The following is a 27,301-nucleotide window of genomic DNA, read 5'->3' as shown; positions in this document are numbered from 1 at the left end:
ATGAAAGAACCAATTAGGAAATGGTATTTATCACCCAGGAACAACAATCAGAGTGTGACTCACAGTGTAGTGTTGTTTTCAGTCGAGTTGGATTAGATCCAGGCCTCAGGTGAAGCCTCGAGGACTCCTCCCTCCGCTAGGGGGCGCTGTGGCGGAAAACAAACACATCGGAAGCCTCGGTCTCCTACCCACGGTCTTGTCTTCCTCCTGGGCTACATTACGCATGCGCGCCGCAGCTTCCTCCCCTCCTTTTTAACAACGCCGGGGAGCACCTTTTGCGCATGCGCAACGCCCGTACTTCTTTCCCTCTGTCTTCTAGGAGGCCCCGCCCCTTTTCTGTTCGAGAGGGGGAAGCGGCGTGGAGTGAGAGAAAAGGAGGAATATGATTGGTCCCCTCTGAGGCCCCGCCCTCTTTTCCCCTTGGGCGGGGTGTGAAGTGGGAGGGACGGAGACGCCTGATTGGTCCATTCCGAGATCCCGCCCCTTCTCTTCTTGGAGGGGGCGGGAACAGTGATGTAAGAAAGGAGCCTGGTTGGTTCGCTCTCTTTTCGGTCTTGTGAGGGGTGGGAAAATGAAGGGAAAAAGGTGTCTGATTGGTCTGCTCGGAGGCCCCGCCCCTCCTCTTCTGGGAGAGGGCGGGAACAGTGATGTAAGAGAGGAGCCTGGTTGGCTTGCTCCCTTTTCGGTCTTGTGAGGGGTGGGAAAATGAAGGGAAAAAGATGTCTGATTGGTCTGCTCGGAGGCCCCGCCCCTCCTCTTCTGGGAGAGGGCGGGAACAGTGATGTAAGAGAGGAGCCTGGTTGGCTCGCTCCCTTTTCGGTCTTGTGAGGGGGTGTGAAGTGAAGGGGAAAAAGGTGCCTGATTGGTTCTCTCTGAGGCCACGCCCCTTTCTTCTCGGAATTGAGAATGAAGGAGGAGCCTCGTTGGTTTACTCAAAAGGCCCCGCCCCTTTTCTGCTTGGGAGGGGGACCATGAAGTGAGGGGAATGGAGGAGCCTCAATAGGCCCCGCCCCCTTTTCCAGCTTGGGAGGGAAAAGGGGCGTGAAGTGAGTGAGAGAGCAGAAAGGAGGAGCCTGATTGGTCCGCTCAGGACCGTGATGCCAGAGAGGATCCTGATTGGTCCGCCTTCAGTCCCCGCCTCCTTTTCCTGCTTGTGAGGGGTGTGAAGTGAGGGACGAAACGGACACCTGATTGGTCCGCTCAGGAGGCCACGCCCCTTTTCAGCTTGGGAGGGGAACAAAAGGCTGAGAGCGCGGGTGAGAAGACGCCGGAGCTGCTGAGGAAGAAGGCTGAGGTAAAGTTGCCTGCGAGAATGGCGGCAATGCAGGGAAAGAGAGCACGAAGGGCGTTTTTCTCCCTTCACAGTCTGGGAGAAACCATTCCGGGAAACGGGGGGGAGGAGGAGGAGGAAGGGCTTCTTCCACTCTCTCTCATTGCCTTCTATGCCTAACTCTCCCTTCAGAGAACGCTGAGGCGAGAAACAAGGCCTTGTTTTTAAAGGGCCCCTCTCCTTAACGTCATAATAGAGCCGCTTTTCTTGGTGTCCTATTTCCCTCCCCCCCCTCTGAAATTAGTGGTTTGGTCCGAGGCAGAGAGAGGGGCAGCGGCGCATGCGCAGTCTCACTCTTAGTTTTCTGAGGGAGAAAATGGAGAGAGACAGAAAGAGAAGGAGGAAGGCTGCCTGCTTCTGACTGGGAAGGGCCTAGCTGTGAGTGTGGCTGAAAAGAAAGAAGATTGAGAAAAGAAGGAGGGAGGGATTGTTTTTTGTCGTGTGTGTGTGTGTGTGTGAATAAAATCATAATAATACTCTGCAGCAGGCCTGGGCCTACTTGGGCCTTTTCTGAAGTGTTTTGGACTGCAACTCCCACCATTCCTAACCGCCTCAGGCCCTTTCCTTTCTCCCCACAGCCGCTAAAGCGGCTGGGGGGAGAAAGGAAGGGGCCTGAGGCGGTTAGGAATGGTGGGAGTTGCAGTCCAAAACACTTCAGGGAAGGCCCAAGTTGGCCCAGCCCTGGTATGAATAAACATAATAATTCATAGACTCATTGAGTTGGAAGGGACCCCCAAAGGGCACCCAGCCCAACCCCATTCTGCCAAGCAGAAAAAGGCACCCTAAACACCCCTGACAGATGGCCATCCAGTTCCCACAGGTTCCCATAATAATATAATAATAACAGCAATACAGTAGAGTCTCACTAATCCAAGTCTCTGGATTATCCAAGCCATTTTTGTAGTCAATGTTTTCAATACAGTAGAGTCTCACTTATCCAACATAAACGGGCCAGCAGAATGTTGGATTAGCAAATATGTTGGATAATAAGGAGGCATTAAGGAAAAGCCTACTAAACATCAAATTAGGTTATGATTTTACAAATGAAGCACCAAAACATCATGTTAGACAACAAATTTGGCAGAAAAAGTAGTTCAATAGGCAGTAATGCTATGTAGTAATTACTGTATTTATGAATTTAGCACCAAAATATCACGATGTATTGAAAACATTGACTACAAAAATGCGTTGGATAATCCAGAACGTTGGATAAGCGAGTGTTGGATAAGTGAGACTCTACTGTATATCGTGATATTTTGGTGCTAAATTCGTAAGTACAGTAATTACAACATAACATTACTGTGTATTGAACTACTTTTTCTGTCAAATTTGTTGTATAATATGTTTTGGTGCTTAATTCGTAAAATCATAACTTATAATAATAATAATAAAAATTTATTTATATACCGCCCTATCTCCCGGATGGGACTCAGGGCGGTTTACAGTCATAAAAGCAACACAAACATTACATAACATAATACACATTATTAAACAAAGTAAAATAATACAATTATAACAAATCACACTTACACCTAATTTAATGTTTAATAGGCTTTTCCTTAATCCCTCCTTATTATCCAAGAATCATAGAATCCTAGAGTTGGAAGAGACCTCATGGGCCATCCAACCCCCTGCCAAGAAGCACGAAATCACATTCAAAGCACCCCTGACAGATGGCCATCCAGCCTCTGTTTCAAGCCTCCAAAGAAGGAGCCTCCACCACAGTCCGATATCCGCTTATCCAGGCTTCTGCCGGCCTGTTTAGCTTGGATAAGTGAGACTCTACTGTACTTTATTTCTAGCCTGCCCTCTCTCCCCGAAGGGTCTCAGGGCGATTTACGGACACAAATGAGGCAATAATTCAATGCCTCAAATGAGTACAAGCACATCAAAATAATGCAAAACTCTGGGTCACCGTAACTGACCTGTAAAGGGAGTTTTGTTACTACAGTAGAGTATCACTTATCCAAGATAAACGGGCCGGCAGACCACTGGGTAAGCGAAAATGTTGGATAATAAGGAGGCATTAAGGAAAAGCCTATTAAACATCAAATTGCCTTATGATTTTACAAATTAAGCACCAAAAACATGTTTTACAACAAATGGACAGAAATAGCAGTTCAATACATGGTAATGTTATGTAGTAATTGCTGTGTTTATGAATTTAGCACCAAAACATTGACTACTAAAAGGCAGACTGTGTTGGATAAAACAGAACATTGGATAAGCGAGACTCTACTGTAATACTTTATTTCTAGCCTGTCATCTCTCCCTGAAGGGACTCAGGGCGGTTTATGGACACAAAAAAGGCAAACACTTCAAAATAATGCAAGATAATGCACAGTAACAACAGTAAACTTACAACAACAAATTACGCATCGAGATGAAAATAATCAAAAGCAATCCAATAAGACATAGTAAAATAAAACATGAGTATAGTCTCGCTTATCCAACATAAACGGGCTGGCAGAAAGTTGGATAAGCAAAAATGTTGGATAATAAGGAGGGATTAAGGAAAAGCTTATTAAACTTCAAATTATGTAATGATTTTACACATTAAGCATCAAAACATCATGTTTTACAAAAAAGTCTGCCACTTGTTTGGGAATGTGGCTGCACTTGTGTTGCTGTTGGGTGTGTTGGACGCTGCACATTGCTGTCTAGAGAAACAGCTGTGAATCCGGGCAGGAGGCAGACTGCGTTGGATAATACAGAACATTTGATGAGCGAAGGTTGGATAAGCGAGACTCTACTGTAAAAAATTACAACATACAGTGTACCCTAAAAACAATTAAGATACGATTACATTAAAATGGCTAAAACCAGTGTTAATTTAAGATGTACACGCTTTGGGTCCAACCTATCTTTGTGACCGTATCTTTCTACAAACCAGCGTGGGCTCTGTGGTTGACAGGGGAGGCTCTTCTCTCTGTCCTACCACCGGCTCAAGTGCGGTTGTTGGGGACGAGCGAGAGGGCCTTTTCTGTGGTGGCCTCCCTACTCTGGAATACTCTCCCAAAAGATTAGCACCCACCCTTCAGTCCTTTCGTTCCAACCTAAAAGCATGGATGTTCAGACAGGCCTTTGACCTTAAGTAGGCTGAATGGGCCCATATGAAGCTGACACTTGGCACTTTGTGAATTGACAGCAGTTATCTACTGTTGTTTTAAAATTGTATAATTTTGGTTGTATGCTATATGTGTTGACGGGGATTGTTATAATTTTATGTGACTTGTTTTATACTTTTGTATCGTTTTTACCTGTTCTATGTTATATGTGCACCCTGGAGGGCCTTGTAAGCATCTTTGGGGAGATGGTGGCGGGATATACAGATGATGATGATGATGATTATTATTATTATTATAGCAGCCATAAAATACAAGTGGATTAAACAGCATTCTAATGGGTCACCAGGTATTTTGTCCTGCAACTCACAGAGATCCCAGCCAGTTTACCTGTTAGGCTTTCTTGGAGTTGAAGGCCAAAACATCTGGGGATCCACAGGTTGAGAACCACTGGGTTAAAGTGTCCTAGTCCTCCTCTCCATAAGCTAAAGTGCATAAGTGTGTTTTCAGAAGTTTCTTAAAGGAAAGGTGGGTGGGGGCTGTTTTTATTTCTTTAGGGAGGGAGTTCCAGAGACAGTGAACAATCATGAGAAGGCCCCCTCTCTCATCCCCACCAACCAAGCTTGTGACAGGGGTGGGACTGAGAGCAGGGTCTCTTCTGCTGACTGCCAGGTTTTTTAACTCCTTCCTAAAAATTAAGAGTGGATGCTTATTTGATTTCCTTGGGGAGGGCATTACAGAGTTGGGGGGGGGGGTCACTACCGAGAAGGCTCTCTCCCTCTTCCCCACCAAACCCGCTTGTGAGGGAGGTGGGTTCAACAGGAGGGCCTCCCTGGCTGATCTTAAGGTCCAAACAGAAGAACAAGTTCATAAGAATTCTCTCCTGACGTTTTGCCTGCATCACTGCACTGGCAGGCATCCTCAGAGGTTGTGAGGTCTGTTGGAGATGAGGCAGTAAGGTTTTATATATCTGGAATGTCTAGGGTGGGAAAAAGAACTGTCTGTCTGAGGCAAGTGTGAATGTTGCAGTTGGCCAACTTGATTGGCATTGCATAGCCTTGCAGCTTCAAAGCCTGGCTGTTGCTGCTTTGGGGAGGGGGGTTTGTTTGGGAGGTATTAACTGGCACTTGATTGTTTGCTGACTGGAGCTCCAACAGCTTCTTTATGTTGTGGTGGGTCTTTGAATTCAGGAAAAAGGACACACACACAGAGGATGAGAGGAAGAGAATACTTCCTTATACAGAAAGGGGGTGTGTGCTTGTGTTCTTGACCTGCATTTGTTGTTGTGTGGCGCACATGTGTGGTAGAATCAGAATGAGTGGGGGAGAGACAGATCTTTTGCTCCTGCAGGTCATAAAATCTTAAAATTGAAAGAGACCACATGGCCCATGTAGTCCAATCCCCTGCTATGCAGGAAAAGCACAATCTAAGACCTCCCAACAGATGGCCATCCAGCCTCTCCTTAAAAGGCTCCAAAGAAGGAACCTCCACCAGTCCCTGAGGCAAAGAGGAGAGTTCCACTGCTGAACAGCTTATGGTCAGGAAGTTCTTCCTAATATTCAGGAGGAATCTCCTTTCTTGTCATTTGAACCCAAAAGGTAAAGGTTTCCCTTGACATTAAGTCCAGTCGTGTCCGACTCTGGGGGTTGGTGCTCATCTCCCATTTCTAAGCTGAGCCGACGTTGTCTGTAGACACCTCCAAGGTCATGACTGCATGGAGCGCTGGAACGGTACCTATTGATCTACTCACATTTGCATGTTCTCGAACTGCTAGGTTGGCAGAAGCTGGGGCTTACAGCGGGCGCTCACTCCACTCCCCGGATTCGAACCTGCGACCTTTTGGTCCGCAAGTTCAGCAGCTCAGCACTTTAACACGCTGCCTCCATTGAATCCCAGGCTCCATGGCAACATAAAGGAAGCCTTTTTCCTCCTCCTCATGGGATCCATTCACATAAGGCTATCATGTCTCCTGTGTGGACACACAGAAAGCTGTGTGTGTGAGAGAGAGAGAGAAAGAGAAAGCCAAAGGGCATGTGGGGTTGGGGGGTGGGTTGAAATCAGAAGCAAGAACATATACACATAGAGAGGGAGAGATAACACTTGTTTTTGCAGGGCCAGAAAGGTGTTTGTGTCTGTTTTTCATGTGCATTTGTTCTCCTGTGATGTACATATGTATGATAGAGTGAGTCAGAAGGAGGGAGAGGGAGGTAAATCTTTGTTCCTGCAGGCCTAGAAAGGGGTGTGTGTACTCTTCCTGTGTATTTTTGTATGTATGAGAGAAAGCCAAAGAGTGGGAGGGGGATTCTAAAGGAGATGTGCACACACACACACACAGAGGAGGGGAGAGAAAAGACTCACTTCTTATAAGGCCAGAAAGGGTGTGTATGTGTGACAGAGAGAGAGAGAGGGAGAGAGAAGCAAGCAAGCAAGCAAGGGGTGTGTATATGTTCTTGCTTTGTAATTGTGTGTGTGTGTGTTTGTGTGACAGAGAGGGAGGGAGGGAGGGAGAGAACAAGCAAGCAAGCCAAAGAAAGGGGTGGGGGACGAGAGAGAGAGATTCAAGGGGGAGGTGTGAGGGGAGGAAAAAAAAGACTGCTTGTGTTTTCAGGGCCACAGAGAGGTCTGTCTGTCTGCTCTTTCTGTGTATTTGTGTATTATGAGAGAGAGAGAGGGTGAGGAGGGGAAAGACAGATTCACAAGAAGGGACACACACCCACACACACACATATTCAGAGGGAAGGGGGAGAGAGAGGGAGAGCCAAAGAAAGGAAGGAGAGGGGGAGGGAGTCTGAAGGACACACACACACACAAAGGGGAGGGAGGGAGAAAAATGACTGCTTTTTCCTGCACAACCAGAAGAGGCAGGGATGCTGTGTGAGTGTGTATAGGAGAGAAGAAGCCAGAGAATGACTGAAAGAGGGAGGGAGAAAGACAGAGAGAGAAAGAAAGAGGGAGGGTGGAAGAGAGAAAGGCTGAAGGAGGGAGAGACAGACACACACCCACACAATTCACAATGAGAGAGATATAAGCTTCATCTACACTGACCATTTAATGCAGTGTGAAGCAGCTGGACAGTAAATGCACACAAAAGCGCACGAAAAAAGCTCTGAATTGATAAAAGAAATACAACCTACAAACTATCTACAGGCCCGCTGAGAAAATCCAACAAATGCTACATTCAGCAAAGGACAAAAGGGATCCTATCACCTCTGCAGGAGTTGTAATAATAATAATAATAATACCGTAGACCATGCAGCTGTGGACAGGTCTACAGAGGGATCCCCAAATGCAGCAGCATTGCCCAGACACAGATCAAGGAACATGATAAGCACTGCAGATTACTTCAACCCGAGAAGTCAGCCATAGCAGAGCCCTTGATGAACCAACATGGACACAGAATATTATTTGAGAACACAGAAATGCTGGACCACTTTCGCAACCACCATGTCAGACTGCACAGAGAAGCCATTGAATCATAGAATCGGAAGAGATCTCACGGGCCATCCAGTCCAACCCCCTGCCAAGAAGCAGGAAAGTCAAATTCAGAGCACAAACATTGAAATCCACAAGCATGTGGGACATTTCAACAGAAAGGAGGAAACCATGAAAATGAACAGAATCTGGCAACCAGTATTTTAAAAACTCTAAAATCAGGACAATAAATAAAGAACAACATTCAGAAAATGGGAATTCCAGACAGGGAACAATCAGGGCCAGCGAACACCTCCCAAACAAAGAATTCCCCCAGGCAGGAATCAGCCAGACCTTGAAGCTTCAAGGCTTTCCAATGCTAATCAAGGTGATTAATTGCAACATTCAGGCTTGTGAGGTACCTCACAGCCTTTGAGGATGCCTGCCATAGATGTGGGCGAAACGTCAGGAGAGAATACTTCTGAAACATGACCATACACCCCAGAAAACATACAACAAGCCAGTGTTATGTTAACCAAAGTTTTTGTGGATGAGAAGCCACTTCTTTAGAAGCATGGATGGGAGTGTTGTCGTTCTATGTGCTGTATTCTAGTAAAATAGGAGGCTCAACAGCTGTCCTAAGAGCATGCTATCAGAGTAGATGGGTTGTTATAAGCATTCCCTGGGAGGCTGCAAAGTGTAGTAGAAGGAGAACATGCTATGGGATATGGCCATACAGCCCGGAAAACTCACAGCAACCCTGTAATAGAAATACAAAACCTACCACTTGTTACTCCCTCACCTTGCTAGGATGTTCTGCATTACTCTTACAGTCCACATTTCCCTCTTTCCCATGTATTTTATCTAGGCCAAACTCGAATGCATTTAAAGAAGTGCATTGTTGTCTACAAAAGCCTGTGCTGAAATAAATATTTAAAAGTACTGAATGATTATTTTTTCCTTGTGGTGTTATGCTGAAAATTACTACAGTGCAAGAAAGTGATTCTGTTTTTGGTATTTTTGGTATCCTTTTCTCCAGGTCTTGTTCCTTCTGCCTGTTTTTCTCTCTCTCTATATAGGATGATCAGAAAAAGACAGAAAGAGAAATGTGTGCAATTGCTTAATTTATTACTTCTAAAATTATACACATACATACCATTTTCCAGCTAGTACATGTCAGGTAACTTTAAAAAATGTCCACTAATGTCACATACCCTAATATAGACGATACTGTGAGAGAAGGGGAGCAACAGGAGAACAAAACAAATAGGACTAGCTGCTATTGTTTACATATTATGTAATTAGTTTTGATTGGGTAGAGTAACACTGAAAGGAGAGAAGTCAAAATACACTCACCCAAAATATAATGGATTTCACTGTCTTGCCTTTCCTTTAGATGCATCCAAGTGATATAGAAGAGAGGACTGTGGCTGTTGCCACTCTCACGAAACAGTAAGAAAATCTACACTGGCCAAAATCCATTCTGTAAACCACTTCAGGTAAAGGAGTTTATTTATCTTTTTTTCCTGGTTGCATATCTTTTCTATCACACACAAAAACACAATCTAAGTAGCAAAACTAACACAACTCCTTTCACTCTGGCCAAGATAGGATTCACATGTTGAACGCCAATGAAATAGTAGACCCAATGCTGAGCTATTTCAATATAAGATGCGAAAATGGTTGATCATAATTCTATTGTGATGGTGGTTTATAGCTGCACCAATGCAAACTGGCTTGAACTGGTTTTGCCTCTGGTGGATAACATGTTTTAAATGCAGCAATAATTTTAAATTTGTGTTATTCGGTGGCAAAGTGTGTCAAAGCACTGAGCTGCTGAACTTGCAGACTGAAAGGTCCCAGGTTCAAATCCCGGGAGCGGAGTGAGCGCCCGCTGTTCCTCCAGCTTCTGCCAACCTAGCAGTTCGAAAACATGCCAATGTGAGTAGATCAATAGGTACCGCTCCGACGGGAAGGTAACGGCGCTCCATGCAGTCATGCCGGCCACATGACCTTGGAGGTGTCTACTGACAATGCCAGCTTTTCGGCTTAGAAATGGAGATGAGCACCAACCCCCAGAGTCAGACATGACTGGACTTAACGTCAGGGGAAACCTTTCCCTTTTTATTGTGTTATTGCTATGTCTGTCTGTTGGATCTTTTATATTGTCGCTATGTATTATGTTTTTATTTTTGCTTTGGTTTTTATATTGTGGTTTATTTCATATTAGGTGTTTGATATTATTATTTATGTATTATGTTGTAATTCTGTGTTTTGGAAGGTGTTTTTACTTCTTGTAGGCCACCCCGAGTCCTGTATGGTGGAATACAAATAAAGATTATTATTAGTAGTATTCGGTCTGCATTAATATGAAGCAGAATATAAACAAAATAATAGAAAACATCAGTTGCCTCTTTTAGGACTTACACATAGGATGGAAATCTTGTCTGCTGTCATAAAAGCCGCCCTGAGTCCCCTGATGGGTGAGAAGGGCGGGGTAGAAGTGACGTAATAAATAAAAATAAATAAAAGGATTTTATGCCTGGATTGGTTTTAGGAAGTTGAGATACATATTGAGAAAGTAGTTTGGACAAATTTGAAGTAGATTTTAAGTATAGCTTTTATAAATCTACAATACTAATACAAGAAATACTAGCTTGTACCTTTAGGACTGCACAGGCGACAGCCAAAATAAATGAGGCTTGCTAAGCATACTCCTGTCTCTTATAAATAGGCCTAGCTCTGCAACATGGAGCCTCGGCAGCTGGTGCCTTTGCAGCCCGAACCGAGTTTTGTCCGCGACGCCAAGCAGAACATGGCTGAGCTTTCTCTGTGGACGGTGGTGGCTGCGATCCAAGCTGTGGAGAGGAAAGTGGATTCTCATGCCACGCGGCTGCTGAACCTGGAGCGCAGGATGATGACGAATGAGAAGAAGTATGTGGATTGCGAAAACGCAGTGGTGGACTTTGGCAACCAGATGGAGTGCAAGTTGACCGCTCTAGGGACTCTGATCCAAGAGTATGGGTTGCTGCAGAGGCGGCTGGAAAACATGGAGAACCTGCTTAAGAATCAGAACTTCTGGATTCTGAGGCTCCCGCCAGGTGCCAAGGGAGAAACACCCAAGGTAAGGTAGTGACGCGCCTTTCGAGTTTTGTTTTTGTTGTGCTTTGTGGTAGCATCACATAAGGAGTTAAAAAGTTCCTCAGCTTAGAACAGGCATGGACAAACTTTGGTCCTCCCTCCAGGTATTTTGGACTTCAGCTCACACAATTGTCAGAGTTGAAGTCCAAAACACCTGGAGGGAGGGCCAAAGTCTGCCCATGCCTGTTCTAGAAGGTGTGTTGTAATTAAATCGCTGCAACATCATCAGACAGGGCAGATTTTGTATACTTGGTAGGAGTTTAGTCTTCATTTGGCTTCCATTCTCCATAAATAATTGACTGTGAACCAAAGTCTTGATAACCTGGTTAAAAGGACAACCCCTAGCTAAACACAGGCAAAAGTTTGAGAGTGAGCTTTGCTTGCAACTGTAATAGCAAAATGGAGGGATTCACTTCAGAGAATAAACAGGCAGTAACTTGACTGTAACGCTATAAGTTACCAAATTTTCTGCCTGTGTTTATATGGCCAGCATTTCATAATGACAGAGTTAGGAAGCCTGCAAAGTCTTTTGCTGTCCATATAAGCGTTTGATACTTTTTTTTTTTTTCAAAATATCAGTTTTGTGTTTTGTCATCATCTTGTATTGAGTTAATTGGCATTCTAGATTACTGTTGGGTTTCCATCGTTTATCTTTCTGGATATGGCTGGCTTCTTGATGCAGGGATGAGTATAAAAGTGTGTGTGATTGTTTTATAACCCTTAATATGTTTGGATACCATCTGAAAATTATGATTCATTTGTTTCTTAGTAAACTTACTTAATCCCCTGACTTTCATAATTTTCAGAGCTACAGGTCCCAGGATTCCCTAACACTGAGCCATGGCAGTTTTAAGTGGTGCAAAACTGCATTCATTCTACAGTGTAGATGCACCCTTTGTCTCACTTGATTGTCAGAAGAATTTTGCTTTCCAGAGCAACTAAATTATTTACTGCTGTGGAGACAGGTTTCTCTGGAATTTAGATAATGACATACCCGTCCTGTGGAGAAAAGAGCCATTTATCAGAAGTTCCAGAATGTTACCGAACATACAGCCACAGGCACTGAAGATTTTGCCAGAAAGTATAAGTAGAGCCCAGGTTCTTTTATATAAAACGTGGACTGATAAACCATGGCAGTAGATGATTGGAGGTCAAGTGTAAAAGACAAATGCAAGTTACATTATGTAGCTCAGCTGTGATGCACAGGTTGTTGCTTTCTGATACGGTCATGACCTGGAAGCTTTCCTCCAGTATTGATGGCCCTGGATATGCTGGTTCAAGGCATTGGTGCTTTCTGCTGAGAAGTCCACCAGTTTGGGTCCTATCCTTACTAGCGTTCAAAAGACAGTGCTTTGTATTCCAGACAGCTGGATGGAGGCTTCTGAGTTGGAGATTCTGCCTGGTCAAAGTGTTGGAATGCAGAGGCCTATAAGCATCTCAGCCCCTCTTGAGCACTCTCGGTCCTTTCCTTCTTCTTCTGTGGCTGATGAAAAATGGGCATGGAGGGGTGGGCTGAGGTGGAAGCTGTTGCTTTTAAGAGTGGAAAGAGGTTTCAGTACCAGGAATTTGCCTGAGAAGGCTGTGGATGTTGTGCTTGCAGGTGCCTGTGACCTTTGAGGACAACTCGGCCTACTTCTCTGAGCAGGAGTGGAGCAACCTGGAGGAGTGGCAGAAGGAGCTCTACAAGAATGTGATGAAGAGCAACTATGAATCCTTGGTCTCACTGGGTAAAGAATGGGGTTTGCTTTTTCCTCCCACCTTGCAATTCACTTTGATGTCATTCCTAAGGGATGATGATCTAGTGCTGTTTATTATTTCAGTGTTTTTTTTAAAAAAAATTATCTAGGTCAGAGATGCAGAAGTGTGACCTCCTTAATATCTTCCTCAAAAAACTAAAAACAACTTGAGTCTTTCTTGTACTTAAAAAAAACCCAGCTGGAATATCATCCAAGCCAAATATCATGGCCATTTGGATTGATTTTATCTCTTGCATCCATTGTGGTGGCACAGTGGGTTAAACTCTTGTGCTGGCTGAACTGCTGACCTGAAAGTTGCCAGTTCGAATCCACGAAACAAAGCGAGCTTCCGTTTGTCAGATCTAGCTTGCAAGGACTTGAGAAAAGCCTCCCAGCTAACACATCCGGGTGTTCCCGGGGCAATGTCTCTGTAGACAGCCAATTCTCTCACACCAGATGCGACTAGCAGTATGTTCTCAAGTTGCTTTCATCACGATGAAAGAAAATCAATTCCATGACTTCTTTATGTTTCTCTCTTTGAGTAACGGGCTGTTTGGCTCTTACAAGCCCTCCTGGATTGCTGCATAACATGTTACTTACGTCAGGCCACACAATGGTGAATGATTGAGATTCAAGAGACTATGTGTGAATGCTCCACAGATGGGCTTAGAGCAACCATGACTAGGCAGGAAAGCTGATGGAAAGAAGGCAGCTTAATCCCATTATCTCATTGAGTTTTAAAGATGGGATGTGGCTTCATTAGTATAATGTGTTCTATGCAACTGTTGGGTCTGAAAGGACTCCGAGCAACAGTTAACAGGTTCAAAAACAAAGCATAATTAAATGATTGGAAATAGTAGAGCTGTCCAAAATCTGGAAAAGTCACATTAATGTAGTACTGAGAAGTGGTGCCTCTTTCCTTAGTGTTGGAAGGCTTATATTGCTTCATGAAAACTATGGATGGAATTTAAATTCGATGCACTTGCTCATATTCATCTGCCTGTTTTTACCTTTTGCTATGGCTGACTTACAGCAACATGGTTAAGTTTTCTCAGTTTCTCCAAACTGGGGGTTTATAAGGGAAATAAAAAACATAGCATGTTATAATATTCCTGATGTTTTTGAGATCCAAACCCAACTACACAACATATATGTCCCTTTACATCTTTTTAAACTAGCAGTCATGATGGATGCATTTTCCCACTGGAAATGTTGGTGCTTCTCACCTGCACCCCTCCCATGATGGCATTGATAAATATGTAGCCTCACCCAGCAGATCTGATAGATCTCTTTTTGCTTTATTTTTTTTTTGAGTGCATGTCCTTTTGAAAGTTGATACAAGAGAAGATTCTGAAAATTGATATTGGGCACATGAGTAAACTGAGTGCATGACCTATGAATAACCATTAAATCATAAGAGTGACCTGATGGGTGTTTCCAATCCTCTTTGCTCTCTCATTTGGATGTAAGTTAGCAATTATTGTTGGCATTGGATCCTCATGGATGCTCCTTCTCAAACAAAGGCAACAAAGAGACAAACTACTACTCTGCTATTTCTCCCCTGACTTTTGATTGGTTCTAGATTTTCCTCTGTTTCAATAGTTTTACCTTATAGACCAGGCATGGGCAAACTTGGGCCCTCCAGGTGTTTTGGACTACAACTCCCAGCCTACTGGCTGTTAGGAATTGTGGGAGTTAAAGTCCAAAACACCTGGAGGGCCCAAGTTTGCCCACGCCTGTTATAGACCGTGGTGTCCAAATTCAATTATGCTAACCTAGCTTTTTCCTGTGCAGTGCAAAAGGAGAGTTTTTTTTTCTTTCTCCAACAGATTATGCCATTGCTAAACCTGACCTTCTCTCGCGGATTGAGCAAGGCAAGCGTCCCTATGAGGAAGGGGAGGAAGAAGAGGTCTCCAAGGGGAGGGAGATTTCGTCAGAGCCCAGCCCAGGTAAGAAGGGTGGACTCCAAGAGGTTGCTGAGTGGGTTTTGATAACTTTGGTCTCTGTCACTCCCACACTCTTCACTGTGGGTCTTTCCTGTCTCCACCTTTTAAAAAAATATTTGGAAAATTGACTTTTCCTCCAGAAGAGATTTTTGCCAGGAGTTCTGTTCTTTTGAGGAAGTGAGCTTCATCTTGGGGTGGGCTATTGTGTAAGAAGTCCACCAATCTCTAGCCTCTACTGTCTAAAAATATCCCTCCCCATTTATGTCTCCCCAAACAGAAGCATTGGTTTTTAGACCAGGCCTGAACTCACAGATGGAAGGGGTAGAAAGTGTACAAGTCAGCGAAGACCAAGAGAAAGCTGAAGTAAAGCCCACGTCGAGTGACCTCAGTGTCGGTGAGTAGTATTATTGTAGTGTCCCTGTTTTTTCAATAGTTCACAGTTTATGAAAATCTACTTTCTACAAGCAGTATCACTTACAGAAACTAACTGGAAAATAATCTTGTCTGGGTTTTTTTTCAGTTTGTGTTGGGCTTTTAAAAATAAAAATATATGGGAAAGCAATTTTGGTTTCAATAGAGAAAAAAAACCATGCAATGGGCTGATATGAGATGACAGATTTGCATTTCCTTTGACTTATGGAATGCAAAATAGGTTGTGGCTAAAATTAAAAGTGTGGTTTAAATTGGAAGCCTTTTCTTACTAGACTGTTATGTAATTTCACTATTTTGGTCCCATCCTGTAAAATCTTGGGATTTGCTATTGGGGATGGCATTTAAAATTCTCAGCCAGAGAGCTCTAGTGCCTCCCTAAACTACATACAGAGGACTCTTGGGAACCATTGTGGTTTGGTGCAAGGACCCCCTTCCCATAGATACCAAAATCTCTGGATGTTTAAGTCCCATTATATATAATAATGTAATAAAAATAAACCTCTTTTATAAAATGGCAAAACTAAGGTTTGTTTTTTGGGGATTTATTTAAAAATATGTTTCTGAGGCATGGATATTTAAATCCATGGATCAGGAATCTGTGGATATGGAAGACTGACTGTACTCTAGGAGCCATGGCAGTTAAAATGGAATCCTTGTGCTATAACCATGAAATTGAAGGGGCCCCAGCCATGAGAAACCTGTGGCCCTCAGGATATTCCTGGACTTCCACTCACGTCATCCCTGAGAGTTGATCATGTGGGCTGGTGTTAATAGAAGTTGGAGTTCTGTTTGCTTATGGGGGAGCTCTGGTTTAAATGATTGCTTTGAAATGATGGGGAATGGACTCTCTTGGAATTTGGTTTTAGGCTTTGGTGCTGCAGACTCGGAAAAGGCCTGCCAAGCCTCCTGTCTCCTCCATTCATGCCATTATCTGGGAGCAGATCAGTTCCCTAAAGGGTTTGACAGAATATATGTTGGGTTGTCAATTTTCGTTATTATGGTATTATTGTTGTTGTGTTCGGGCCTTTTCTGTTTGGAATCCACTCTGAGTTCGGGGAGATAGGGTGGAATATAAATAAAGATGATGATGATGATTATTATTACTATTAATTATTATAAGTTGGGGTGTCTCCTTACCCCAGCTGAGTGCCAAAGGCATCCATTCCTGCTTACAGAAAGGTGGGGAAGAGGTGTTCCCAAAGGCAAGCTTGCCTCCTAATCTCTTTTCTTTTGGACAGACTATGGGCCTGCAGCTTCCTCCTTCGGCTCTCAAATAAAACGGGATGAAGATGCGAACCCTGAAGGCCCAGAGGTCTCTGAAGGAGGTGAACTGCACGTCAAACCGAATACGGGTGAGTTAATGTATCTGGCTCTTGGGTGCAAGAAGACAGGGCTGCTCTGGAGTCTCTTGGATTGGTGGTTGGGCAAACCCCCTACATTTTGACTGAACATTGATCTCTCCTTCCTCACTTTCCTCTTCCTTATTCACTGCTTGAAGGCGGTCTCTTCCTTCTTCCTTCTTTCCTTCCTCTGTATGGGATGTGGGGATATTAAGACAAAACAGCTGGGCCCAAGGCCAGGACTCAGCTTGCTGACCTTTAAGGAAAGGAAAAGGGTCTTCTGTTCCTTAACATTGTTGATTGTATCTCCTTGTAAATGCATTTTGGGTGAAGTGGGATAACAACTAAACCACACACACTCTTTACGTTGCCTTCTCCCTGAGGTTTGCAGCCTCTTCTGTGAGATATTGCCTCTTGTTGATTCCATATTTCTGATCTTGACCCATAGTAGCTTTCTGAGCCCTACCATCCAAACTTTTTATGCTATGGGTGGCATAAGATGTAATGTTTGTTTTTTTCCAAACTGCCTCTTAGGAGTGAGGGAGCTCCTCAGTTCTGACCCAAATTGCCCTCAAAGCATAAGGTGCAGCCCAGAGGAGAAACATGTTGTGGGAGAGAAGTGCTCCAGTGAGGTCATTGCGCTCTGCAGGCACACTTCTAGCTTGAACCTTCTTATTCTGGATTTCCCACCTCTTTTCTGTGCTCTGGATCAGCTGCTATTTCTCACCTTCGTTCCTTTCCTTGCAATACATCCTACTTGCAAGACCTGTACTGATAATTTAGGCAAACCTAGAGTTGACACTCCTCTTCTAACCATCCAGTGATGTAACTACACGATCACCTCCTTGGAGGTTGGCTGCTTTTCAGATAACCAGTTAGTTTCGTGTGAAGGCAGAAGTATATGCACCATGGTGTCTTGGCCAAGGAATTGCAACCAAAGCGGGGTTGTCTAAATTCTTGTAATCATTGGGCAGGGCACCTTTTGGCAAAGGCAAGCCTTCAGGGAAGGGGTCAGGCAGGTTGTTGTGGAGGGAATGGACATTCTACTTTGGACCATCTGCTACGGTCTGAATGAACAAATCATTGGAAATGCTAGATTGCTACTGGTGGGAAGAGTAAGGGTCTGCAAAGATGAACTGATTCCCCTCAATGTTGTTTTCCTAGTCCCATGCCAATGTGGATTGGTGATTTGCCTTAGGGCGCCAGACCTGCTTCTGGCAAAGCAAGAGCTTGAAGAATCCAGATACCTTGAATCAAGGAGGATCCTTGAGATCCAGTGGGCTGGCCCAGTTGCAGGTCATATGATTGTAGAGTTGAAAGAGACCACAAGGGCCATCCAGTCCAACCCAGTTCCGCTGTGCAGAGTTCCTCTGCTCATTACAGCAGATTCCAGGCCACGAAGGGTTGGGATGTTGCCTGCTTGTTCACTCTGCTGTCAGATATTGCATTGCTCAAAAAGTCAGCCCTATCCTGTGATCCCTGAGTTCTTAAGGCAGTGGTTCTCAGCTGTGGGTCCCCAGGTGTTTTGGCCTACAACTCCCAGAAATCCCAGCCAATTTCCAGCTGTTAGGATTTCTGGAAGTTGAAGGCCAAAAACACCTGGGGACCCCAAGTTGAGAACCACTGTCTTAAGGGTAGCTTCCAATCATGTCTGTGTGTGGATGTTAAAAGATCCAAGAAAGCATACATTTCAAGGAACATAAAGTGGCAAGTGCTCCCAATACTGCCTCCAGCCTCCTAAAGGTGGTATGTGTTGCATGTCTATCTTGTTTGGCCAGCAAAGGCCCAATCCCTCGAGTTGGAAGCTCCATCGTGTTTTTGTAGCGGATGAAATCCCAAGTTGTTGTGTTGCCAGCGCAGATCTGGGTGATGCTGGGTGTGGCCCCTCAGCCTCTCTTTCAAGGAACGCAGAGGCTCTGAGGGGCTCCCAAACTCAGAGAGGGGGAGAGGCTGGTTTAGAGCCCACCTGGACAAAGAAATGGGCTGGGAAGAGGAGCAGAGCTGGCTGGCGAGGCGGAGAGGAGACGCTGAGAGAGCAGCACACAGCACCAGAGCCCTTCATGTAAGACCACAGCGACTGCCGCTTCCCTCTTCCAACTTGTTTCTTGTTCTCATCTAGTTGTCCCCAGTCACTTGTAAATGTTCCCAGAAAGACGTGCTTTATTGAGGGTGGGCGGCTGGGACATCTTTTGATGTGAATGGATGATTATGGTGAGTGGAGGCCCAGGAAGGGCTCAGGGAACAAGGCTGAAACACCAATGAACAAGGGCTCTTTTCGTATATGTTGTTGAGAAAGCAAGTGCCTTGTAACTCTAGCCTGTAAAATGCTCATTAAAGGTCTGATGGGAGACCTTGTGTGACAGTTTTGTCAGGGCAAATTATGTGCAAGAATGTGTAGCTTACTGGTGGGATTCCTTGTACTCCCCTAGGAACAAACTTTGTTATTTAAAATAAAGACACACATCAGACAAAGTAGGCAAGGTATTATTTATTTGTGGAGCCTCACAGCCAGTATGTTCCTTACACCTCCTTGGACATGCAGAACATTGCTTGGAACCCAGTGGAGGAAGCGCAGGGCATAGCGGCTGTGTTGGTCAGAGCTGCCTCCTCTGCCTGGTACACAAGGTGGTCTTTACTCACAGCTTGTGCATAACAACGCAGGGAATCTCCTTAAGATATGTGGTGAATGAAAGTAGCAGTCCTCATGATTTTGGAAAAATGGAAGCAGACTCCTGGCTGAGACACTTTTCCTATTGTGACTTCGTGGTTGAGATCCAAAAACAAAGAATGCAAGTGGGCTTTCAACATGCAGCCCCCCATATCAAAGTTAGTACCTGTGTGACTCAAGAAGAAGGTGTGTGTGAACAAGACATGCAAATGGGAAATTGAGGCTGTAAAATGTGACCTTTACGACTCGTTGTTTCCATCCCATGGACTTGCGGGGAGGGAGGGGAAGGGGCATTTGGGCACAGTTAAGGTTTGTTTTTCTTCCCTTTTCCTGGCTTGGTTAGGCTGTTTAGAATGCTTGCTTTGGAGGAGCACACACCGACTCCCGTTTTCTTTGCATCCACCAGATGACGACGGGCTTGCCTTCAAAGCGGAGGTCCTCCAGGCTCAGAGAGCTCTGTGTGAAAGCTTGGGACTGCAGTGCACGGACGAGGCCCTCCTCCACGCCCCCCACCCGGGAGCTCCTCTGGGGAGCAGCCAGTACAGTACGCCTCCAACGCTCCACCAGCAAAGGCCTTCGGACAGCCAGGGGGAGGAGGCTGTCCTGGGAGAAGGAGGAGGAGAAGGTGGAGGCGGCAGTGGCAGCCCTTTGCTAACTTACCAGCGCGACCGCTCAGGCGAGAAACTCTTTGCATGCCCTGAATGTGGGAAGAGCTTCCGGCTTCAGAAGAGCCTCTTGATCCACCAGCAGAACCATGCTGCGGGAGGAAACGGAGGAGGCAGTGGGGCCTACAGGCCGCCGTGTGAGAAGAGCTTCACCTACAAGCAGCAGTTCACCCTTCACCAACGCATCCACACTGGCGGAGGCGCTTACACGTCGGTGGCCTGCGAGGAGACCTTCAAGCAGAGCCACAACCTGAAGGCCCTTCCCCGGGGCCTTCCCCCGGGAGACAAGCCCTACGGCGGCACCACCAAGTGCGTGAAGACCTTCAACCTCAAGTCCGCCTACCGGCAGCATGGGAAGGGCCACGGGCGAGAGAGGCCCTATAAGTGCAGCCGCTGCCCGGAGAGCTTCTCCCAGAAGAAGGGTCTGATCACCCACCAGAGACTGCATTCGGGCCGTGGAGGCAGCTCCCTGGCCTGCCTCTACTGCGGCAAGAACTTCAGCCACCCCTCCGACCTGGTCAGGCACCAGCGCATCCACACCGGGGAGCGGCCCTACCGTTGTACTGATTGTGACAAGGGCTTCACGCAGAAGCAGCACCTCCTCCAGCACCAGAAGATCCACCTGCGGGAGCAGAACCGGCTGATGGGCACCGCCGTCCGGGAGGCCCTGCTGGATGCCATCTTCATCTAACTTCCCAAACTCTAGCCCTGGCATGGGCAAACTTGGGCCCTCCCTCCAGGTGTTTAACAATAGGCTGTTAGGAATTGTGGGAGTTGAAGTTCAAAACACCTGGAGGGAGGGCCCAAATTTGCACATGCCAAGTACGGAAAACTTGGAAGACCAGAGTTTGGGAAACACAGGACCTTCCCCTGCTCTGCCCAAACGTGCCTCCTCCTTAGCTGTTGGGATGGAGCCGGGGCAGGTAAAAAACATAGACTCATACCTCAGAAATGGACCCTCAGGGCCTGCAATTTAGAGGGTCCTGGAGACTTTGGTACTTGATAGCAATTGGAGCTTTCCTTTTTTTTCTTAAAGGGTGTCTAGAGCGTGTTCAGAGTTGCTAAACAATGAGGTGGGTAGTGGCAAGCTGCTTCTGGGAGTGTCTTTTTCTGTCTTGTTTGGAGTGTCCCGGTCCTTTAGCTGTCCTTTTCCCGACGTTGTCCCCGTTAACAGAAGGTTCTTTCACTTCAAAAACAACTCAAGGCAGATGGCTGTTGGCACAGAGATGGTGCACCCTTTCACCTTTCTGTAAACACAGAATTGTCAAAACAAAACACTTTTATATTTTATTTTCTGGATTATTACTATTATTATTTTGTTCTGTGGAAACTGAAAAATAAAATAGAGATGTGGAAAAATAAATAGTCTTTGTGTGTTGGCTACTTTTCCTTTAAAAGGGAAATTTTCCAGGGAGTTGTGTGTATAGTTGCTAGGAAAAGCTGTTGTACTCAAGATTAAAATTCTTGTACATTGAACTTTACAGAGCATTGTTACGTGCTGAGTTTATGGGGCATTGTGGGACTTGTAGTGTACCTCTGACTTTTGGTGGCCTTGAAAGAAGCTTACCGTGGTGTTCTCTTGGCAAGATTTGTTCAGAGCGGGTTTGCCTTTGCCTCCAGTTGGGTTCCATTGCCTAGCAGGGATTTGAACCTTGATCTCCAGAATCCTTGTTGAATGCTCAAACCATTATATTGGTTCTTCCATGCATTTGCAGAGAACTCAGCTATGTTTAGGGCCTCCTTTGACCTTCCCCATGAAATGTTGAAGGCTCCCACCTCTAGTGCATTCCTCTTTCAAGTGGACTAACTGGGCAAGAAAAAGCATATTCTTATGTGTGTGTTTAAATGTCAACATAGCGTCCCTAAATACTTCGAGAAATATGTTTGGTCTTGCAAAGGAGGAGTAAGAAAGAATCCCAACCGCTTTCTTCAATGTAATGCTGTATAGACCTCTATACCTTGTTAGCAGCAATGATATCTAATCAGGACTGGTTCAAGAATTCTTTGAGGTGGAATATCCTGACTTCGGTATCCTTTCAGACTCATGCAAAACAACATGAAGGTCTTGTACCATTCTTACTGATATTTGGATGGTGAATGTAGGAGATACTTCTTGGGGAGTAGATGGTGTCAGGATTGGCTTTTTCTGTCCCGCTGCCCTGCTCTACATTCACTACATTCAGTTTCCCATTTGCTGGGGGACACAGGGACCTTGGAAAAGTTAAAAAAAAAAAACCATGAATAACTAACTACCTTGGGTTTTTTTTTCAGAACCTGACATAACACTCCTAAAGGATTTTCTAGGTCTTCCAGCATGACGCTATGGTCAACTTCTGCCAAAAGCTGACCACAGAATTGCACTGGAGGTCATAGATTTTTAGGTGTTCCCTCTAGAAATCTCTGTCTTCCAGTATGACCAGAAGTAGTTATCAAGAGAGTCATACTAGAGGATATAGTACATTTTAATCAAATCCATGAACAATCAGATCTGCAAAAGTCAAGACCACAAATGTGGAGGGACGACTGTGCTTCGTTATTAAGCTGCTCTTTATCTCCTTAAAGTATCATCACAGCAGAAAGAAAATAAGTGACTTGACAAGATGTTCAGAAAGGAACATCCCAGTTTTCGTTGGAGAGGTGACCATGTCATGATAGACTTGGTTGTTTGCATCTTTCTGTGCAAACATGGTTTTGCAGGTACAGATTTACCCACACATAATTGGTAGCTGTGACTGTTCTGGAAAAGGTCTGGGACTTGCAGTATGTCAGGCAATTCCCTCCTCAACCCCCCCCCCCCACCCCCAATTTACACTGTGGAATTAACCACAGTTTTGCAGTTATGTGTCGTGTCCTACACTTACCTTGGGCTGCAGGTTACTTTACGTGTTGAAGACTAGCTTCATGTTCTGGTAGAACACGGTGCTCCCTGGTCTTCCTTTTTCAGCCCTCTTTCTGATGTTTAATCAGAAGATCAGCAATTCTGGGGTCAGGATGTCTTGGAAGTAAAATTGATCACTTCCAAGTCGTCCTGATCCCAGAACCCCAAATCTGAACTAACTGCAGCTCCAAATAGCATTATTATTATTATTATTATTATTATTATTTATTGTATGACACAGCAAACAAGATAGATATGCTGGATTTCATTTCACAAAATCACAAGTCGAACACTTCCCAAGTGTTTAGGACTGTGTGATGTATTTTTGGATGATGCGTGCAAATTATTATTATTATTATTATTACCCTATTTTCTCTCTAAATTGACTCAAAGCAGCATATATAGTACAACCAGTACAATGCAATACAAACATTAAAATAGCATTACATATTAATGCTGTTAAAAATGAGCATTTAAAACCTTTAAGGCTGATTTAAAACCTATTCATAGTTAACACCACAGCACCCTCTGACTTGATCTTAAAAACAATAGTAGTAATAATAGGTAAAGGTTAAGGTTTCCCCTGACATTAAGTCTAGTTTGTGTCCGGCTCTGGGTGGTGGCACTCATTTCCATTTCTAAGTCGAAGAGCCAGTGTTGTCCATAGACACCTTCTAGGTCATGTGGCCAGCATGACTACATGTAGCGCCGTTACCTTCCCGCCGGAGTGGTACCTATTGATCTACTCACATTTGCATGTTTTCAAACTGCTAGGTTGGCAGAAGCTGGGGCTAACAGCGGGAGCTCACCCCGCTCCCCGGATTTGAACTGCCAGTCTTTCCGTCAGCAAGTTCAGCAGCTCAGCAGTTTAACTCGCCGCGCCACCGGGGGCTCCCTAAAAAATAATAATAATAATAACAACAACACTTTATTTATATTCTGTTCTATCTCTCCGAGGAGTCAGAGCAGATTACAACATACACAAATAGGCAAACATTACATTCCTTTAATACAGTGAAATAAAGTCTGAACCAATCTAACAGGGTCCAAAACTCTTTTCTCAGTGTCTGTGTTTTCTCCCCACAGCTCCCTCGAGAGACAAGGCGTTGAAGAAGCCCAAGCAAGAAGAGGCGACCCCCACAATCCTGGAGACCTGGATTCCGGTGGAAGCCTCCCAGGAGAGCGCCCTTCTGGTCAAAGGCTCCCTCTGCCCCGAAATGTGGCTGAGGCCTCCTCTTCCAGGAGTGGAAGGCAGGGCATTTACCCCCTTGGGAGCCAGCCTGGCCCAGTGGCCGAAGCAGGAGGTGGCCCACCTCCACGACTGCCCCGACTGCGGGAAGAGCTTCAGCCCCCCGCCTGGCTTGCAGGACCACCAGCGGAGCCACGCTGCCCTCCTGGCTTCTGCGGGGAGCCGCTTGGCCTCTCCTCCCGGGAACGAGGGGCTCCTGGTCCACGCTCTGGGCTGCCAGCCGGAAGGTGGGGCTGAGCGGCACTCGGCGCCTTCAGCGGAGGAGCGGGACTGGTCCTGCCCCTGGTGCCAGCAGCGCTTCCGCCTGCGAGTGAACCTCCTGATCCATGAGAGCAGCCACCTGGAAGCGGCCTCAGAGCTGAGCGGCAAGGACCGCCTGGCCTGCCGCTTCTGCCCCCGGCGCTTTGGCCGCTCGGACCACCTGCTGCGCCACCAGATGAGCCACACGGGAGCCCGGCCCTACCAGTGCTCGGCCTGCGAGAAGAGCTTCACGGACAAGAGCAAGCTGACCAACCACTACCGAACCCACACGGGCGAGCGGCCCTTCCGGTGCTCGGCCTGCGGGAAGCGCTTCATCCGGCGGCACCACCTGGCCAAGCACCAGCGCACCCACACCCGCGAGCGGCCCCACCAGTGCCCCCTCTGCCTCAAGCGCTTCATGCAGAAGCACCACCTCCAGAAGCACGTCCGGACGCACACCGGCGAGAAGCCCTACAAGTGCAGCCACTGCCCCAAGGCCTTCTCCACCAAGCAGCGCCTCCTCCAGCACTGCTGCGCCTCTGGGGTGGCCATAGCGCCAGCCACCCAAGGCCCCGCCCTCTGACCCTTGCCCTCCCCTCCGCCTCGTGGCCCTGTGCAGGTGGGCTGGCCTGCCAAGGTGGTGGCCCCTTTGGTTGGAGACACTTTGCTGCAAAATGTCCTAACAAATGCTTGGATGTGATGTTGACCGTAAGAGAGATTCCAAATCCCCAAGCTATGGATTCCTTGGAGAACTTGTTGGAGAACCTCAACTGAAGTGGTGGCCCCATCGGCTGGGGACATTTTGCTCCAAAAGGCTTGCAAAAAGTCACAACAAATGGTTGCGTGCAGTGTTGGCCGTAAGAAAGAATCCATATTATATCACTATATTAAGCTAACCAAAAAGCGGCCAGAAATCTCAAGCAATGTGTTCAGTTTGGAACGTGATGATGTACTTCAACTAAGTTGATAGTTGGACATGTTTTGCTTCAGAAAGGTTGCAAAGCTCAAACAGTTCATTGAAATATCCATATTGTACTGATATTACTGTTTTAAGCCAACCAAAAAGGGCCACATTGGTGTTGCAAATCCCAAGAAATTGATTCAGTTGGGAACTTGATGGAGAACCTCAACGAAGGTGATGGTGATCCCTTTGATCAAGGACACTTTGCTTTGAAAGGATTACAGAGAATTCCAGCGAACGGTTGAGTGTTTATTGACCATAAGACAAACAGATCTGTAATATGTCACTATGGTATATTAAGCCAACCAGAAAGGTGCAGTGCTGTTGTTGGAAATCTCAAGTGATGGACTCAGTTGACAACTTGGTGGAGAACCTCAACATTTCTGTAAATTTGGCAGCGGGGAGAACCGGTTGTAAATTCCAAGTGGAGTTCCTTGCAAGATGGTGGCTTCTGTACAGTGTCTCAGTTGGAGGCCCTTATGGTCTGTAAAACAAATCCCACTTGCAGTGGAAAAGCAATATGGTCCCACAGCATGGTATATATCATACATGGCAGATCCTAAGCATAGGATCCTGACACAGAGGACTTCTAAACATGCAAGGTATAAATGAACGATTCTTCTTGGAGAACAAGATTGGTCAGTCCTTGGAGGGCAGACTGGCGAACGGACTCACCTTTACACATGGCGGCAAAAAGGGTCTTAATGGTGCTTTGTACTTGTGTTGAGAAATGTCTTGTGAAGGAATGTAAGTATTATTAGATCCGGAAGGTCGCTACACCAAGGCTGTTTTCTTGAACCAGCCATGAAGGACATGACATTAGGACTCAGTAGGGTTGTGGCATCTTGTGCCTAGTAGTCAACAGTGGTTGGGGTGGGATTTTAGGGGATTTTATTTTTCAAAAATGAAAACGTTGGATATATACGCCTTATTATTTTGGTACAGAATTGGGTTCTTGTTAATTCATGTAGCTGGAATTCGATCATGTCCTCAGAAGATGGCTGAAGTTGATTTGGAGAGGGATTCTGGAAGACGTCGCTCAAAAAAACCAAGCTCTGCCGGTGTCCATGCTTAGGACCATAGCATTCTATAATGATCGCAGTCGGGATGTCCTGGCAAAAAACTGGAGCCCATCACAGTCTCGCTTCTCCGACTCACCTCTACAATTTGTTGTTGTTGTTGTGCATATTGGCTTTCCTCACGGCTTTCGTTCCTGATGATACCATGCGACGGACTTAAGATGGGCAGAAAAAACATTTGCGAGGGCGCCTCTTGACCCTTTTAGCCTCTTATAATATACCTTCTTGATTGAAGCAGTTTTGTGTGTATGTGCCTGGACACAAGCGTGGGAGAAGAAACAGACCTTTCCTTTTGGGGTTTTGGGAGTGGATTCGCTCCTTTGGTGAAGAAACCAAATGTAGGAGGGAGGATGGGAAGTGGTTTTGTATATTTTAGGTCCGGTAGGCATTTCCTTCTCACTCTCTCCTGTTTCTTTTCCTTTTTGTTCCCCCTTTTTGACTGATGACCCAGTGAGAAAGGCGACTCTTCCCCATGTGCTGCTCCATTGCCTTTACAGGATTGCGATGTGCCCTCAGTTCTCGACAGAAGGCAGGCTATGAACTGAAATAAAACCCATTTGGCACAAGGGCTGCCTCCAGGTGTGTTGCTTGTTACCTATAGTTTTCAGCCTGGCTTGTCCTTATCCCACCCCAGTTTTTCTCACCAAATCCTAAAGACCTCGTTTATTTTTGCACCATAGGTGGTTCCAGCAATATTTTGGGATACTTAGCAGTAGACAATCATTTTGTAGATTGAGGGTGACTTTCCTTGGGGCCAGAAGCGTTTGGAATATTATAATATCCAAATACAGTAGAGTCTCACTTATCCAACGTTCTGGATTATCCAACGCATTTTTGTAGTCAATGTTTTCAATACATTGTGATATTTTGGTGCTAAATTCGTAAACACAGTAATTACTACATAGCATTACTGCGTACTGAACTACTTTTTTGTCAAATTTGTTGTTAAACATGATGTTTTGGTGCTTAATTTGTAAAATCATAACCTAATTTGATGTTTGATAAGCTTTTCCTTAATCCCTTCTTATTATCCAACATATTCACTTATCCAACGTTCTGCCGGCCCGTTTATGTTGGATAAGTGAGACTCTACTGTATGTCTCTTCCTGGAGCTGGAGACCGAAAGGTCCCAGGTTCAAACCCCGGGAGCGGCGTGTTAG

General features: G+C 45.6%; 1 protein-coding gene across 3 annotated transcripts; it reads left to right on the top strand.

The window, feature by feature from the left end:
* The first annotated feature begins 1,142 nt into the window (after nt 1-1,142).
* On the top strand, nt 1,143-26,707 carry LOC100555172 (zinc finger protein 777). Of its 3 annotated transcripts, none has more exons than XM_016997907.2 (8): nt 1,143-1,294; nt 9,203-9,305; nt 10,541-10,930; nt 12,548-12,674; nt 14,513-14,632; nt 14,907-15,023; nt 16,300-16,413; nt 23,699-26,707. In XM_016997907.2, exons 3-8 carry the CDS (start codon nt 10,556-10,558, stop codon nt 24,682-24,684), a joined length of 1,839 nt encoding a protein of 612 aa, XP_016853396.2. In that variant the 5' UTR covers nt 1,143-1,294; nt 9,203-9,305; nt 10,541-10,555; the 3' UTR covers nt 24,685-26,707. The 3 variants fall into 3 exon arrangements, with proteins under 3 accessions (XP_016853396.2, XP_016853399.2, XP_016853397.2); XM_016997910.2 differs by lacking the exon at nt 23,699-26,707 and adding an exon at nt 19,476-21,097 and having other exon boundaries at nt 1,144-1,294; XM_016997908.2 differs by lacking the exon at nt 1,143-1,294 and adding an exon at nt 1,579-1,708.
* Nucleotides 26,708-27,301: the final 594 nt, after the last annotated feature.

This window comes from Anolis carolinensis, chromosome 6 (genome assembly GCF_035594765.1).
Source record: "Anolis carolinensis isolate JA03-04 chromosome 6, rAnoCar3.1.pri, whole genome shotgun sequence".
NCBI classification, from domain to species: Eukaryota; Metazoa; Chordata; class Lepidosauria; order Squamata; family Dactyloidae; genus Anolis; species Anolis carolinensis.
This window is presented reverse-complemented; position numbering and strand designations above follow the sequence as displayed.

What these genes read in the sequence shown, in the direction of transcription:
- LOC100555172 (XM_016997907.2), top strand. Translation starts at nt 10,556, where the DNA reads ATGGAGCCTCGGCAGCTGGTGCCTTTGCAGCCCGAACCGAGTTTTGTC. An exon ending in TGAATCCTTGGTCTCACTGG is followed by an intron (nt 12,675 to 14,512) that starts GTAAAGAATGGG and finishes TTTCTCCAACAG; the next exon opens with ATTATGCCATTGCTAAACCT. An exon ending in GTCGAGTGACCTCAGTGTCG is followed by an intron (nt 15,024 to 16,299) that starts GTGAGTAGTATT and finishes TCTTTTGGACAG; the next exon opens with ACTATGGGCCTGCAGCTTCC.